Source organism: Ambystoma mexicanum, chromosome 7q, assembly GCF_040938575.1.
Source record: "Ambystoma mexicanum isolate Mex_15411 chromosome 7q, UKY_AmexF1_1, whole genome shotgun sequence".
NCBI lineage: Eukaryota > Metazoa > Chordata > Amphibia > Caudata > Ambystomatidae > Ambystoma > Ambystoma mexicanum.
Genome location: NC_090941.1, coordinates 1,066,047,686 through 1,066,064,800, shown reverse-complemented (window position 1 = coordinate 1,066,064,800; position 17,115 = coordinate 1,066,047,686). Strand labels below are relative to the sequence as shown.

The following is a 17,115-nucleotide window of genomic DNA, read 5'->3' as shown; positions in this document are numbered from 1 at the left end:
TGATGCACAACTACTACTGCACACTCTCCCTCTCTTTGTCCCGATTAACATCAGTCATCTCCCTCTCGTTCTCCTTTTCCTCATTTCTCTCCTCCGCTCTCCCTCTTTCCTTTAGTCTTCTCTCCATCTCTCGCTTTACTCCCTGCCCAACCTGTTCCTTTCTTAACCTATCCGTTTCCAGTGTCCTTTTTTGCCATCAGGGTCAGAGCCCTAGCGAGAGCCTGGAAGGGGGACATACTACCCCAGGCGTCACGCTTGCAGGGGCATCACTGGGGTCCCTGTTCTCATCCACATGATGCTGTTGTATGCGATCCACCCCCACCCCAACTGCCTTATCTAGTTTTCAGGAGGAAGCGTGCTCAAGGTGGTTATTTTGTATGTATTTTACAAATGTGGTTCATGGCCAGAAGATGGGTTAGGGGACAGAAGTGGAGAGTGGTGTCTCCAGGAAATAAATGTGGGATTTAGCGGGTCGGAGGGGCACTTACAGTTGGTATCATCCTGATTTTCGTACCAATGCATCCACTGCACAGCCTCATTGAGCTTCAGACATCCAAAGCATTCATTACACAGTCTCATTCAGCTTCAGACATCCGATGCATTCATTACACAGTCTCATTCAGCTTCAGACATACGATGCATTCATTAAACAGTCTCATTCAGCTTCAAACATCCGATGTATTCATTACACAGTCTCATTCAGCTTCAGACATCCGAAGCGTTCATTACACAGTCTCATTCAGCTTCAGACACCCGATGCGTTCATTACACTGTCTCATTCAGCTTCAGACATCCGATGCATTCATTACTGTCTCATTCAGCCTCAGACATCCGATGCGTTCATTACAGTCTCATTCAGCTTCAGACATCCGATGCATTCATTACTGTCTCATTCAGCCTCAGACATCCGATGTGTTCATTACACAGTTTCATTCAGCTTCAGACATCCAATGCATTCATTACACAGCCTCATTGAGCTTCAGACATCCAATGCGTTCATTACACAGTCTCATTCAGCTTCAGACATCCAATGCATTCATTACACAGCCTCATTGAGCTTCAGACATGCCAGTATAAAATAAGATTGATGCATGTCTCAAGGAAGCAAAGAAACACGTGTATATCATTTGTATAGAGGAGTGTCTGAAGATGAAGAAAGGTGACAGAAGTCAGTCACACTTAAAGCGACGCTCAATTAAGACTATGACATTATTTTTAACCTATGCTTTGTTTATTGAATCTAATATTTAGGCATTTTAATTATTCATTACTTATATGGTGCTTTTGCCAAAGTACTTTACATAAAAGACACCTATATACAATTAACTGAAAAATGCAACTGAAACGAACTCTCATCTGTCGACCTCAGAAGGATATTAGCACATGGGGATCGTTACTGACCTCCTCTTAGCCAATCAGAAGGTGCAGAGTGCAGTCAATAACTACTGGTTTTGACTGTATTCTGAACATTCTGTATTCAAAAGCATACAGGGAAACAACAATGAAAATTGCAGGCAAGAGCTCTTTCGGCGATGCTTACACTGAGGTAGGTCCTTTTTTTCCCTGCAACATACTAGTTAAAACACCAAAGAGAAAGCTAAAACATGAGAAAACGTTTCACCTTTTTCTATAGAGAAACTGTTTACTTTGTCACAACATCTAATGCTCATGTTGAACTCACTGTACTTTAACCAAGTTGCAATTAAAATGCATAATTTATGAAGACAACATTTTTTTTTTAAATACTACAAAATAAAAGCACATTTAATTTACTGAGATAGTTTGTCTATTTCCTTTACTCATTATTAAAGTAAAGTTCTTTTCACCACCAAAAGTCCAAAACATGTAGTGCTTCCACCAATATGTGCTAATAGCCTTGTAGACCTCGGAAGGGGTCATAATCTCTTGGGATAATGGCCTTTCCCAAACGTATGACCCCCAGCTTCACCTCGGGCCATAACTTGGTGGCAGGTCCTTACCGTCCTTACCCTGCAATAATGACCACTCCCTTGACTGTAAGGTTATATTATTACAGTGCTTAGAAGCAGAGGGAAAGAGTTACAGCTCGCTAGTAAACGTGATAATAGTAGAGTTATATTTTGTTTCATAAAGGACTAGACAGGATAGGAATGTTGGGTAGATATTCTAATACATGTTCCTTTTTAACTGCACAGTTGAAAAATAGCATATTGTGTGTCAATTGAACAGCTACGTGTGTCGAAAGCTAAATTCCGACATGTGTCAGCCTCAACTTTTCATGTTAATATTTCCTCAGGGCTAAATCAGCTCTTCATCCTTCAGAGGTTGATAAATTAAGCACCATCACATTTGCAAGTAATAACACCAATGTTTACACACTTAGAAGCAGGGGGAGGCTGACATGAAGTGATTTACATAGGATATACAATCTACTATTCTATCTGGATACAGGAAAATCTAGGCCACGGTAAAATCAAAAGTTTATTGCACAAAATGCTTGACCACAATCAAGTTGACTCTGAAAAAAGAAGCTCTGTGTCTGTGGCATCCAGTCTGCATGGCCTCTATAGGGAAACATACCTCCAGATGTATCTTTCGAATATGGCACATTAAGGAAAGGCAATACACATGTGAAATAATGAAGGCTTCTGGCAAGGGGTATTGTGAGTGGATAGGACAGGCTCATGGATGGTGGTGACCCTAGACACCAGTGGAAGATGACACACGTTTGAGTGACCATGACCTGATCATTGCAGGATTTCCAGTGTGTTCAGTCTCCATATTTACCCTACAAACCTTTCTGATGATAAGTGGAAGGGACCAAGAGTAAGATTCTCTCTTAGCACAGCTGTAGCCTGGGGGCTCATCAACATATCTGTAGCCTCCACACAAACTCAAAAAGAAGGAGTTTTTTGTTTTGTGTCTCCTATTTGCTGTGCCACTGGCAGAGTGCAAATAACGATATGATATGATAGGGGAATACCCAGAGCGAGGACCCGGGGATCGAACCTGTGGTGCTCCGTGTCATCTTGCTTCCTAGGCGAGCACGTTGCCCCTGAGCTATCCTCCAGAGATGGTAGGGGGGGCTCACCAAATGTGTTGCCCCAGGCCTCATCAAACACTGCCCCGGGATCCTTCACCCTTCTCGTGATTATGTGTCCCTCGCCCTGGCCTACCGCCTATGCTTGTTCACCGGTCTCCACCTCTCCTCGTCCTCCATCTCTCCCTCTATCTCCATCTCACTGTCTGCCAATGTCTCTCTCTCTCTACCTCCCCGTCCTCTGTGCCTCTCACACACTCTCTTTATCTACCCTCCCACCACTCCCCCCTCATTATTCTTGTATTGTCGCACTTCTTGAAGGGGGCTGGGGGTATGGAGGGCTGAGTGTCAGCAATTTTCCGAGAGCAAAAGCAGGAACGCAGCGCTGCCCCCAGGCTGGTGAGCGTCCGGTATGTTTACTCAGGCGTGAGCTAAAGCGGGTGACTGTACTGAGTATAGTCTAGCCCGGACCCTCAGGATGACTTGGGGTGTAAGATGTCCAGTAGACCGGACACCTCGTCCTGAATGAGGATGTGTTCTATCCAGGAGACCCAGCCCCTTAGTCTAAATAAGGGTGCACAGAGTAGGTTGACCAGATGTCCCAGAATCGGGCCCTCTGCTCCACTGATCTCAGAATATTTGTTTTATTTGGCAAACCCATCCTAGTTTTTGGGAAAGGGTGGGGGATCACTGGCAGTGGCACAGCTGTGGCTATATATGTTGTCACATATGATCGGTTATTTAATACCCAGAGGTTTCTAAGCGCGGACCCAGGAATCAAACCTGTGTTGCTCCGTGTCGTCTTGCTTCCAAGGCGAGCACGTTGCCCCTGAGCTATCCTCCCGAGAAATATGGCTAGTTTACCAACAAATATTAACCAAATAAATATTATAGTTTAGCCATTTTACACACATAAGCCATGAAGCGGGGGGCTCTAACCCCTAACCAGGCTACCCCTTTACCATTTACAGGCTGTAAGCCGCAACAGACCGTACCAGAGAGACAGTTTAGGAAACAGTTTCATGGCGAGGCCAGAAATAGCATCCGAGAAAAAGTTCCCTTGTATTGAACTTGCTTATAGCCACAGCAAAACCAGCACAGTTCCTATCCAGGGGGGTGAATGGACCCCGCCCCCATTTTTATGCCGGTGGCCTATCCCAGTATTTGAAGGTCAGTGTCCAGTACACCCAGGCCATCAGGCTAAACTGGGGTGAGCAGTGTGCAGTAGACCCAAGCCATCAGGCTAAAATGGGGTGTTCAGTTTTCAGGAGACCCAGGTCATCTGGCAAAACGGGGGTGCGCAGGACATCAGGCTAAACTGGGGTGCTCAGTGTGCAGTAGACCCATGTCCATCAGGCTAAAATGGGGTGTGCAGGAGACCCAGGCCATCAGGCTAAAATGGGGTGTGCAGGAGACCCAGGCCATCAGGCTAAACGGAGGTGCCGAGTATGCAGTAGGTGTAATACATCCGGCTTAACTGGGGTGCTCAGTGCACAGTACACCCACGTCACCAGGCTAAACAGGGGTGCACAGTGTGCAGTAAACCCAAGCCATCAGGCTAAAATGGGGTGTGTAGGAACCCCAGGCCATCAGGATAAATTGGGGTGTTCGGTTTTCAGGAGACCCAAGCAATTGGGCTAAACTGGGGGTACTCAGTGACCAGTAGACCCAGGCCATCAGGCTAAACTGGGGTGCTCAGTGTCCAGTAGACCCAGGTCATCAGGCTAAACTGGGGTGCGCAGTCTGCAGGAGACCCAGCCCATCGAGCAAAACTGGGGTGCTTAGTATGCAGTAGACTAAGGCCATCAGTCTGAACTGGGGAGCTCAGTGCCAGTACACCCAGCCCCTCAAGCTAAACTGGGATGCTCAGTGCCCAGTAGACCCAGGCCATCGGGCTAAACTGGGGCGTACAGTATCCAGCAGTCCCTGAACTGGGGTGATCAGTGTCCAGTACACCCCAGCACCTTATTCTAACAAGGGGTGCTCAGTGTCCAGTAGACAAGACGAGTCACTAACTTGCTTGATAGCAGTGGCGCGGGTAAGCGGGGGCGGAGAGAGAGATTAAAAAAAAGAGAGAGGATGAGAGGGAGAGAGAGAGAGATAGGGAATGAAAAAGAAAGATACATAGAAGGAGAAAAGCGAGCAACAGAAGGAGAGGGAGAAAGAGAGAGACCGAAAGAGGGGGACAGAGAGAACAAGCGAGAAATAGAGAGTTATTGAGGGAGAGGGGGGGAGAGAGATTGAAAGAACGGTCGGGGAAGAAGGGGGCGCTGGTGAGAGAGAAGGGGCGAGAGAGAACAAGAGAGAAAGAGCTGAGGGCGAGCGAGAGATTGAAAGAGGGGGGAGGGAGGGGAGGAAGAGCTAGAGAGGAGAGCGTGTGTCTCCCACGTGGGGCACTCTCAAAGCCTTTACTGAGACCCAAGCCTGCCGCATGCACCCGTCACTTGCCCCAGGGCCACACAGTCGCCCTAGGCATGAGCGGTGGCGTTCGCAGGTGGACTCGCCTGTGCTGGCGGATGACAGCGCTTTTCTGGGAGGTGGGGGCCCAGGTGGGTTGCTGAATGAGAGGTCCATTCCGCCCCTCCCCGCAAACGTCAAGTTTAATGTAAAAGCAATCGGAATGCACAACGTTTTTCAAAAAGTGTATGTCCTCGCCCTCGCGCACACACGCACAACACCGGACCCGTCCGCACCTACAATGAGGCAAGCGCACGCTCACACGCCTACACCCACGCGCACACAGACAAGTGCAGGCATGCGGGCCAACACAGGGAGACCCAACTACCTGACGTGTGAAATATCACGCCCCCCACCACCACCTCAGACACGCCCCGAGGAGATGGCGTGCCGAGATGAACCACACGGCCCTGTGCAGTCAATGGGTCCCCGCACCACGGGCCCGCGACTTCTCCAAAAGCCCATGCGCTAATATCTAGGATTCTTGATGGCCTATGGGGGGCCTGCTTCTATGAGCTAGGCTGCTTCTAAGCGCTCTTAACCCAGCAGGTCTGAGAACGCAGGCATTTGGAGAGAACATGATTTGCCCAGGATCACACGAGCCATTGCGTGGTTTGCATGTAGCGCTTTCTAGCGCAGATTGTTTGCATTTTCGCCGCGTTCTGGTGGAAGGCGCTGGTCTGCACCTCACCGGTACCCATGGTCCCCATGACTACAGAGGGCGCCACAGAGCTCTCAAGGGAAGATGTTTCATTCACTCAGCCACCCAGACTAGAAAGCCACGATTAGAACCCAGCTCCTGGGTCCAAAGGACGCCACTGAAGACCCCCGCCTGCCCCCACCGCGCTCAAGAGGAGGCTTCAAAATGAGCGCATGCAGTCATGCGGTGGTGGGTGGACTGTGGGAGATGCACACCGTGCTCTCCCTATTGGCCCCAGTGCTGCACGCAGTGCTGTGCTGGGGAGGGGAGTGCTGGGAGATGCGCCCGTTCTACTCCTATACGCCCCAGTGCTGCACGCAGTGCTGTGCAGAGCAAGAGTGTGGGAGAGGAGCCCTGTTCTACTCCTATACACCCAGTGCTGCACGCAGTGCTGTGCTGGGGAGGGGAGTGCTGGGAGATGCGCCCGTTCTACTCCTATACACCCCAGTGCTGCATGCAGTGCTGTGCAGAGGAAGAGACTGTGGGAGATGCGCCCGTTCTACTCCTATACACCCCAGTGCTGCGTGCAGTGCTGTGCTGGGGAGGGGTCCTGTGGGAGATGCACACTGCGCTATTCTAATAGACCCCAGTGCAGCGTGCAGTGCTGCGGGAGGGGTCCTGTGGGAGATGCACACTGCGCTATTCTAATAGTCCCCAGTGCAGCGTGCAGTGCTGCGGGAGGGGTCCTGTGGGAGATGCACTCTGCGCTATTCTAATAGACCCCAGTGCAGCGTGCAGTGCTGCGGGAGGGGTCCTGTGGGAGATGCACTCTGCGCTATTCTAATAGACCCCAGTGCAGCGTGCAGTGCTGCGGGAGGGGTCCTGTGGGAGATGCACTCTGCGCTATTCTAATAGACCCCAGTGCAGCGTGCAGTGCTGTGGGAGGGGTCCTGTTGGAGATGCACACTGCGCTATTCTAATAGTCCCCAGTGCAGCGTGCAGTGCTGTGCTGGGGGAGTGGTCTGTGGGAGATGTGCCCCGTTCTACTCCTATAGTCCCTGGTGCAGCTTGCAGTGCTGTGCAAGAGACCCGGGCAAGCGAGGGGACAGTGGGAGATGCACACTGTGATATTCAAATAGACCCCAGTGCAATGTGCAGTGCTGAGCTGGTGTGCCAGTGGGGCGTGCAGTGCTGTTCTGCGGTAGTGGTCTGTGGGAGATGTGCCCCGTCCTACTCTTATAGTCCCTGGTGCAGCTTGCAGTGCTGTGCAAGGGACCTGGGCAAGCGAGGGGACAGCGGGAGATGCACACTGCGCTATTCTAATAGACACCAGTGCAGCATGCAGTGCTGTGCTGGGGGAGATGTGCCCCGTTCTACTCCTATAGTCCCCGGTGCAGCTTGCAGTGCTGTGATATTCCAATAGACCCCAAATGCAGCATACAGTGCTGTGCGGGGGTGCAGTGGGTATGTGGGAAATGCAGCCAGTTGTACTCATATAGACCCCAGTGTAGCGTGCAGTGCTGTGCAGGGGGTCTGTGGGAGATGCGACCCGTTGTACTCATATAGACCCTGGTGCAGCATGCAGTGCTGAGCTGGTGTGCAGGGGGTCTGTGGGACATAACTTGCATCTAGTCCATCAGACGCAGGTGGAGCGTGCAGTGCTGAGCTGGTGTGCAGGGGTTCTGTGGGACATAACTTGCATCTAGTCCATCAGACGCCGGTGGAGCGTGCAGTGCTGGGGTGGGATCTGTGTGTGACGGTCCCCTCTATTCCAGCAGAGTGCGACATGCAGTGTTGGGGTGGGGTCTCTGTGCCACCGCAGATCTGCCAACCTGTGGGTGATGCCCCTGGCACGAACCCCTACTGTGTGTCTGTCTCCGGGGCCAGGGTACCCTCCTCAAAGTATTACCCTTACATCTGATGCCCAGAGCCCCCCTTCTCTGAAGACCTGCGAGGGGGCCACACGCCCACCGCCAAGGCGCCCCCCCTGCACTCCCTACTTCACTGGCAATAGTCCACGCTCCTGCTGGGTTCCCTCCACTAGTCTCCACACCTCTGGGGGACAGGGGACGTCACGTCCCTGCCAACTTGCCTCTAGAAAGTGGGACCCGCCGCCTTATTTTGGGGACCTGCTATAGATCAGTAAATGGAGGCGTGCAACCAGAACGAATCGCTTCTATGCGCTATAGAGATTAACGCAATGGTGCAGTCTTTTTTCCCCAAATACCATATTACCGGGGAGGTTAAGTGCTACCGAATTTTAGGCGGTTTTATTGTGGCATTTAATGAGCGCGGACCCAGCTTCTGGAAGCGACACAGCGCTTCACATTGCATAGAAAATGCTAACCCCAAGATCACACACTTTGGGCGCGAGGTAAAGCTGGGATCGTAACCCATTTCATCGGCGGCGAAATCGTGCACACGAATTAGTCACCCTGTGTTGTTCCAAAGCGCTCCGAAGCGGCACGCAGGCGCTATGTACAGCATGAGTAGAGCCCCTTTGCGCCCTTACCTTTGGCGGCCCCGCTCCTCTTCCGCAGCAGCTGCTCGCAGGTCAGGTTCCAGGCGCTGGCGTTGCCGCTGTAGTTGGCGGGGGGCACCGCGCCCTGGCGGCACAGCAGCTCCTGCAGGAAGGTGCTGTTCTCCCCCGGCCGGAGGAGGGCGCTCACGTTCGCGTAATCCATGCCTCGCTCCTTCCCGAGCCCCGCTGCCCTCAAAATAAGAAGATTTAAAGAAAGTGCAAAAGGAGGAGCGATGGAAAGGGGAGAGGATCTCTCGGGCGGAGTGGGGTGGGGTGGGGTGGGTGCTGCCCCCGGCCAGCTCGCGGGGAGAAGACGGGCTTTGAGCCGCTTCTTGCAGTCTGCAGCTTCAAAGTTCCCCCTCGCTTCTCGGCAGCGAGCTGGGCTTTTTCATCCTTCTGCCTTTTTTCGCTTTTAATTAAAGCAAACTTTCATCACTGGAAGTGCGTGTGCTGTCGAGCGTTCTCTCTCCCCGGAGGAGCTCTTCCCCCTGCTCTCCCCCTCTCTCTCTCTGACACCCCTAAATCCGTCTATTTTTCCTATCCGGCAAATCAGAGCTCCTCGAAGCTAGCGGAACGCAGGAGGCACACTGGCATCAGGAGAGCCCCGGTCACCACTGAAAGCTCCACTTTAAAAAAACGGATTCAAAGAAAAAAAGTAAAAAATAACTCCCCCATAAAAGGTGTGCAGCGATGTCACTGTCCCCGATAATTTTGTGGGCGTAGTGGGTGCTGGTACTCCTTCCAGGCAGGTAAGTGTCCCTCAAATGTTTGCAAGAGTTATATAAAAATGGCAGCCGGGTCCCGTATGGTTCAGTGCTGCCTCCTCTGATCCCAGCCCACTGTGGTGCTCGGCAGGAGTGGGTGCTGCTGGTGCCTGGTTTGGGTGCGCCCGTCCCTCTCCTTCTGGGAGCTGTATTGGATGCAGGTGTGGAGCAGAGCGCCTGTATTCCATCACACAGCGAGCGGGCTTGGAGAGAGGGATCTGAAAGCGCCGAGCGCCCTCTACCGGAGGCTCGCGGTATGGCACTTCCTAAACGGGGACATGTCGGAGCTGCTCGGCTGTAATGATTGATGTATTTTGAAGGGCTGCGCTCGTGGTGACAAGTTTATTAAAATCAATTCTGATTCGAAGAGTGCTCAAACATAAACATACGTTGTGTCCACTATCTAAAATTCATTATTTGTGTCTTTTTAAAAAAAAATCAATGTGGAAAAACCTGGAGAGCGAACTGTTTGCATTCAGTGTCATCCATGACACTGAATGCAAACAGTTCGCAGCAGCACCCGTGTAATTTCTGAGATCTCAAGTTATCCAAGTCCGGCGTGTGAGTGTCTCCCGCCTCCCTGCTTATTGCTTTGCATTCTGGTACTCGTAGTCCTATTTCTATAAGAAAATAGATGACAGCTCCAACTGCCAAAAAGCACAGAAAGGGCAACGAATTGGGTCATTGCTGGAACATGGCAAGATGTACGTTGAGATTAGCTGTACATACTACTGATTATGTACCAACCGGACTACTTTATATCTCATGTCTGTAAATATTCTTATTATGATTTATGCCAAACCACTGTTTTCCATTGTAATGTTTATTACCTGCTCTCCAGCGCCCAGATACCTACGTATTTGGCACGCGCTACAAATACTAAATAAATAAATAAGATGGTTTATTATAATATGAAGAGCAAACTGCGCAGAAGGGTTGACGTCAGTCATGGGTAGCCATGTTTATTTTCGCACTCTGCCGCACACAGCCCCCCATTTATAAGGAAAAAAGAAGCCAACCTGTAAAGAAGACAAGAAGGTTAGAGTGGACTGCTTGCACATGCTTTGGTTTGCGTGAGAGTTCCACCCGCTGTTAGTGCAAAGTGCACACTGTCTGTGGGGGCATCACAGTGATTTATTGACGTTGGGTAGGAGTTACTTAACCGTGAAGTGTAGTTTGGGCGTGCTGTGCATGCGCAGTGGCGTGTGGGGTGGGGCGCAATCTAGTGTTTCACACTGTGCACCAAATGGACTAGAAACTGGCCCGCGTGGGGTAATAGCGAGGCTGGTGCTTTCTACCCTGATTGCGAGCTGAACAATAGCTGCACGTTCTGCTTCATGCAGTGCTGGAAATGGAAGTCGTTTACTGTAGGATCCCACCAGGGCGAGGGTAGTTGGTGGGTGGGGGTTGTTCTCAACCCCAGCCCAGAAACAAGGCCTCTCAGAAGATTAATCACGAACACCTGAGAAATAATCAAAGAGAGTAAGGTTTCCTATAATGTTGGTGATAAGTATACAAGGTGCACACCTTTTAAACCTTAAAAGCTGTATTTAAGTATTTCCTGAGTACAATCCTAACAAGCAATGGTGCAGGAATTGTGCAGGGCTCCTTCTCTGAAGTTCAAGGGGGCTAAGCGTTTCACATCTGGTCCTAAGGCCCTCCGTTGGAATACCAGCTTCGTCACCGTCTGAAATTCGATCGCCCTAAACAACTAAACCAATTCAAGGCTGCAAATTGATTTTTACAGATCTGGAGAGACATCTGGTCCCGTATCAGAGAAAAACCATCCCAAATTCCAAAACTGTCCGCATTTTGTTTTACACCTTGTTACAAGCATGCCTTTTCAACCGAGAGAACTTTGCATTCTAGACCTTGTATTTTCACCCTTTGCCATTATAAGTCTGGGCCTACACACCCCAACAGGACTAATGTTGTTGGCTAAAGAGTCCGGACTGGATGTGGGGCCCTGCACCTGGCAGCTCCAGATTGTAGCTATGCCCACCAGAGACAGCAGAGAGGAAAGCTGCCCAGAAGATGACCATTCTGCATTGTACATCTCAAGAAGAGAAACTGCAAGACTCCAATCTGTGCAGTGTAGAAAATGGGGAGTGTGGAGCCGGAGCCCTAAGAAGCATCATTGCTGTATGTGCAGCAGCCTCAGTTGGGATCATATATAGGGGAGCACTCCTCTAGACAGAGCCGGATTTAGCACTCGGTTGATGGACAAAGAGCAAGCAGGCCCTGCCATGTCCTGATTGGACAAATTCCCATTATCTTGACACCAGCCACCACACACACACCCTCACCCCTCCTTGCTGGCAGCCAGGCACATTGGAATAACAAAGAGCAGTGTTGGCGGTCGCTCGCAGTGCCAGGGATCTTGGGGGCCCATTTCAATATGATTGCCCCCCCTTGTCTACAGTTGGGGGGGGGGGGGTGGGGTGGTGCCCTTGGGTTGCTTAAATAATAATGGATGGATACAAAGGAATGCTCTTTAATCTCACAGGGCAGGCAGCCTGAGGGGAGCTGAAACACTAAACTGCCACTGAAAAGTTAGTAACTGCTCTGTCAGCAAGGTGCTAACGCAGATGAAACCAGAGCACTGCTGAATGCTGGGTGCTATCAAAGGCAGTGTATAACCTGTTGCAAAGCACACATTTAAAGTCTTCAGTTAAGGCGACAACAGACAGCAAAGGGCAGCCTGAAACATGCACACAAGGCAAAGTGCACAATTGATGCTTTGAAAGAAATATGTTGCTGTGTAGTATCCCAAACATGGACAGCTGCATGCACTCGCCCCTTCCCTGAGTCTCTTGAACACATGCACAGAACAACAAAATGACACCACTGTGGGACTGTTAAGCATACAAAGCACTAACATCTTCTGGATCTGTCCAGCAAAAGATGTGCAGAACCCCAATTTGTACGATATGGATTGCCATGATCAGAAGCGACATCACAGTAAATAACATTACAAGCAGTGGCATCAGTCTTCAGTACTCCAGGACATCATTGGTAAGGACATTAAAATACATTTTCACGTGCAAGCCAAGAGAATAATGTGCTGTGCAATATATAAATATATTTACTATTATTAAATGCAACAACTCCATAGCTTAGTAAACCATAAGGGTTTTTCGTCATAGGACAAATTGCAAACTAAATCACTTCTAGTGAGACCCAATGTTAGCTGATAAGGTCCAGTGAGATTAAATGATTTTCCCTGGATCATCCATTTTGTTGCAAGAACAGGGGACGACAAAGGGCATCATTACAAGTCTGCTAGTAACCGTGCCGGTAAAACCAGCAGGTTGCCGCCGGACTTGCAATATTTACTGGCGGCTTGTCGGAATCACCGGGGGATTACGATCCGGTGTTCCAGGAAGTCAGGCGTTGGAAAATGACTCAATGGGAATGGGCAACAGTAGGCATCGGCACCGTGAATAGCAGTGCCAGTACCTCTGTCATGGCCTGCTTACCGTGGTTGCTGTGCCCGGCAGGGCAGAGCTGCCGGGCACAGTGATTGCGGCAGGCAGACCCGTAGTGTGCCGGTCCACTAACAATGGTGCCGGTAGGCTTACCGGCACTGTTCTTACGAGACCGGCACACTCATAATGATGCCAATAGTCTTCAAAAAGAGTAGGAAAGAGTGGGATGGTAGAGGAAATTGCTAGTAATGGAAAAATAGGAGGGCACAAAGCATGCTGTATGGGAGAAAAAGGAAGCAGGCGGGAAAGGAGTAAAATGGGTGCCTATTTGCGATGTGAGGTGAGCAGATGCTTGCCCAAGCTGCCCAGCTATACGCAGTCACAGCTGTAATAGATAAATGTACAGGAAATAATTAAAATTCAGACACTTAGATAAGGTTGTGTTGAAATGGGCCAAACAGATCCACATAGTTGACGAAAATCATCATTGTGTCAGTTCTCCGGGTTCACCTTATATCAAGTTGGTATCTAAACAAACCCAGATGACACCCAAGGTTGGGGTACAGGGTGGGGTGTGTGTGTAGGGTGGCCAACCATGCTGCATTTTGCAGGACTTTCATGGGCTGTGTCCCGTGTCTTGCACAGAGCCAGACCGGGACAGGCATAAGGCCTGACTTTTCTCCTCTGAAGCAGGATCAGCTGTCCAAAGTCTTCCCAGCTCACACTTTTCATGTGACAGTAAAAGGCACAGGGAAGCACAGTGCTTTTCCCACTGCTCCCCCAGCAGCCCCAGGTTCTGCTTGGTGTCAACCTCATTTCAAGAAACCGATTAGAGATTGATGACATAGACACATGAGCGCCTGCGTAGACTATTGTCCCTTAGAAGGTGCAATTGGTGGGTGATAACAAATGGGAGGGGAATATAACGCTGCATGGTGTGTAAAAACATGGCTCAAGCAGATTACCTTACACTGAATTCTCTTTCACTGTTAATGTCTTTTAAAAAAAAATCCAAATGGTATTGTTTTTAGGTCCACATTCCCTTTGCAGGCTGCTACTGCAATCATGCATTCATGGTGGTGAAAATAAAGTTATAACTGCCTTTTTGTTTGACCTATTTCTATAACATTCTATATAATGTCAGGTTGGTTTCTTATGTGATTTGTGTACTTTTCAAGGAATTGGCCCTCATTACAAGCTTGCCGGTCCGGAAACAACGATGCTGGTAAGCTTACCGGTACCATTGTTTCTGGACTAGCAAAGTACGAGTCTTCAGCCGGGTGCCATATCGCAGACTTTCACAGAAGCACCGGCACCTTTATAAATGGTGCCTGTGCTTCCATGATCCCCATTCCCAATGATTCTTCTGGGACTCAAATGGGAATGGGGATTTACAATTACCAATGCCTGACTTACTGGACCACCGGGTTTGTAATGCGCCAGTGATTCTGGCAAGTCAGGCGCCGGTACATCATTACTGGTCCGGTAGCTACCTGCCGGTTTTACAAGCACGGTTATTGCCAGACTCGTAATGAGGGCCATTGATAGAAAAATGAATTCTTTTGTTTTTGTAAACCCAACCGTAAAACATATTTTTGTTCCATCACTTGGAAGAAATGTAGACACGTGCTTAAATCACAGCCTAGGTTAATCAGCAAGCCATTGCTAATGACTGTTACCCAAGAAGCCGGTGCTAAGGACTGGTACCCAGGAAGCCACGGCTAAGGACTGGTACCCAGGAAGTCTGCTGCTTAGGAATGGTGCGCAGGAAGCCAGTACAAGGAACTGGTACCCACAAAGCTGCCTTCTTAGGACTGGTATCCAGTAAGCCGCTGCTTAGGTATAGTACCTAGGACGCCACTGCTAAGGACTGGTACACAGGAAGCTGCTGCTTAGGACTGGTACCCAGGACGTTACTGCTATAGACTGGTACCCAGGAATCCGCTGCTTGGTACTGGTACCCAGCAAATTGCTGTTGAGGACTGAAGTTGCAGTTAAGGACTGGTACCCAGGAAGCCATTGCAAAGCACCTGCACCCAGGTAGCCGCTGCTTAGGACTGGTACACAGGAAGCCACAGCTAAGGACTGGTGCACAGGAAGCCAGAGCTGAGGACTGGTACCCAGGAAGCCACTGCTAAGGACTGGTACCCAGGAAGCCACTGCTAAGGACTGGTACCCAGGATGCCACTGCTAAGGATTGGTACCCAGGAAGCCAGAGCTGAGGACTGGTACCCAGGATGCCACTGCTAAGGACTGGTGCCCAGGAAGCCAGAGCTGAGGACTGGTACCCAGGATGTCACTGCTAAGGACTGGTGCCCAGGAAGCCACAGCATAGGACTGGTACCCAGGATGCCACTGCTAAGGACTGGTACCCAGGAAGTCGCCTGCTTTGGACTGGTACCAAGGAAGCTGCCTACTTAGGACTGGTACCCAGATAGCCACCGCTAAGGACAGGTACCCACAAAGCTGCTGCTTAGGAATGGTACCCAGGAAGGCGCTGCTAAGGACTCATGCCCAGGAAGAGCTGCTAAGGACTGGTACCCAGGATTCTGCTACTAAGGACTGGTCCTCATGAAGCTGGTGCTAAGGACTGGTACCCAGGAAGCCAGAGCTGAGGACTGGTACCCAGGATGCCACTGCTAAGGACTGGTGCCCAGGAAGCCAGAGCTGAGGACTGGTACCCAGGATGTCACTGCTAAGGACTGGTGCCCAGGAAGCCACAGCATAAGACTGGTACCCAGGATTCCACTTCTAAGGATTGGTAACCAGAAAGACATTGCTAGAGACTGCTCCCCAGGACGCCATTGCTAAGAACCAATTTCGAGGACACCTTTGCTAAGGACTGGTACCCAGGAAGTCGCCTGCTTTGGACTGGTACCAAGGAAGCTGCCTACTTAGGACTGGTACCCAGATAGCCACCGCTAAGGACAGGTACCCACGAAGCTGCTGCTTAGGAATGGTACCCAGGAAGGCGCTGCTAAGGACTCATGCCCAGGAAGAGCTGCTAAGGACTGGTACCCAGGATTCTGCTACTAAGGAGTGGTCCTCATGAAGCTGGTGCTAAGGACTGGTACTCAGGAAGCCGCCTGCTAAGGACTGGTACCCAGGAAGCCACCTGCTTGGGACTGGTACCCTGGAAGTCTGCTGCTTAGGAATGGTACACAGGAAGCCACTACTAGGATCTGGTACCGACGAAGCAGCCATCCAAGCACTGGTACCCAGGAAGCCATTGCTAGTGACTGTTACCCAGAAAGCCGCTGCTTAGGAATAGTACCTAGGATGCCACTGCTAAGGACTGGTACACAGGAAGCTGCTGCTTAGGACTGGTACCCAGGACGTTACTGCTATAGACTGGTACCCAGGAATCCGCTGCTTGGTACTGGTACCCAGGAATTTGCTGTTGAGGACTGAAGTCGCAGTTAAGGACTGGTACCCAGGAAGCCATTGCAAGCACCTGCACCCAGGTAGCCGCTGCTTAGGACTGGTACACAGGAAGCCACAGCTGAGGACTGGTACACAGGAAGCCAGAGCTGAGGACTGGTACCCAGGAAGCCACAGCTAAGGACTGGTACCCAGGAAGCCACAGCTGAGGACTGGTACACAGGAAGCCACAGCTGAGGACTGGTACACAGGAAGCCACAGCTAAGGACTGGTGCACAGGAAGCCAGAGCTGAGGACTGGTACCCAGGTAGCCGCTGCTTAGGACTGGTACCCAGGATGCGACTGCTAAGGACTGGTACCCAGGAAGCCAGAGCTGAGGACTGGTACCCAGGAAGCCACAGCTGAGGACTGGTACACAGGAAGCCACAGCTGAGGACTGGTACACAGGAAGCCACAGCTAAGGACTGGTACACAGGAAGCCAGAGCTGAGGACTGGTACCCAGGATGTCACTGCTAAGGACTGGTAGCCATTGCTAAGAACCAATTTCGAGGACACCTTTGCTAAGGACTGGTACCCAGGAAGTCGCCTGCTTTGGACTGGTACCAAGGAAGCTGCCTACTTAGGACTGGTACCCAGATAGCCACCGCTAAGGACAGGTACCCACGAAGCTGCTGCTTAGGAATGGTACCCAGGAAGGCGCTGCTAAGGACTCATGCCCAGGAAGAGCTGCTAAGGACTGGTACCCAGGATTCTGCTACTAAGGAGTGGTCCTCATGAAGCTGGTGCTAAGGACTGGTACTCAGGAAGCCGCCTGCTAAGGACTGGTACCCAGGAAGCCACCTGCTTGGGACTGGTACCCTGGAAGTCTGCTGCTTAGGAATGGTACACAGGAAGCCACTACTAG

At 50.6% G+C, this 17,115-nt stretch overlaps 1 protein-coding gene across 1 annotated transcript in view; it reads right to left on the bottom strand.

The window, feature by feature from the left end:
* CCKBR (cholecystokinin B receptor) overlaps positions 1–9,532 on the bottom strand; it is a 452,226-nt gene extending 442,694 nt beyond the window's left edge. The window contains exon 1 of the mRNA XM_069640435.1: positions 8,629–9,532. Coding sequence (XP_069496536.1) covers positions 8,629–8,800 — 172 coding nt within the window. The 5' untranslated portion in view covers positions 8,801–9,532. The remainder of the gene's footprint in view (positions 1–8,628) is intronic.
* Positions 9,533–17,115: the final 7,583 nt, after the last annotated feature.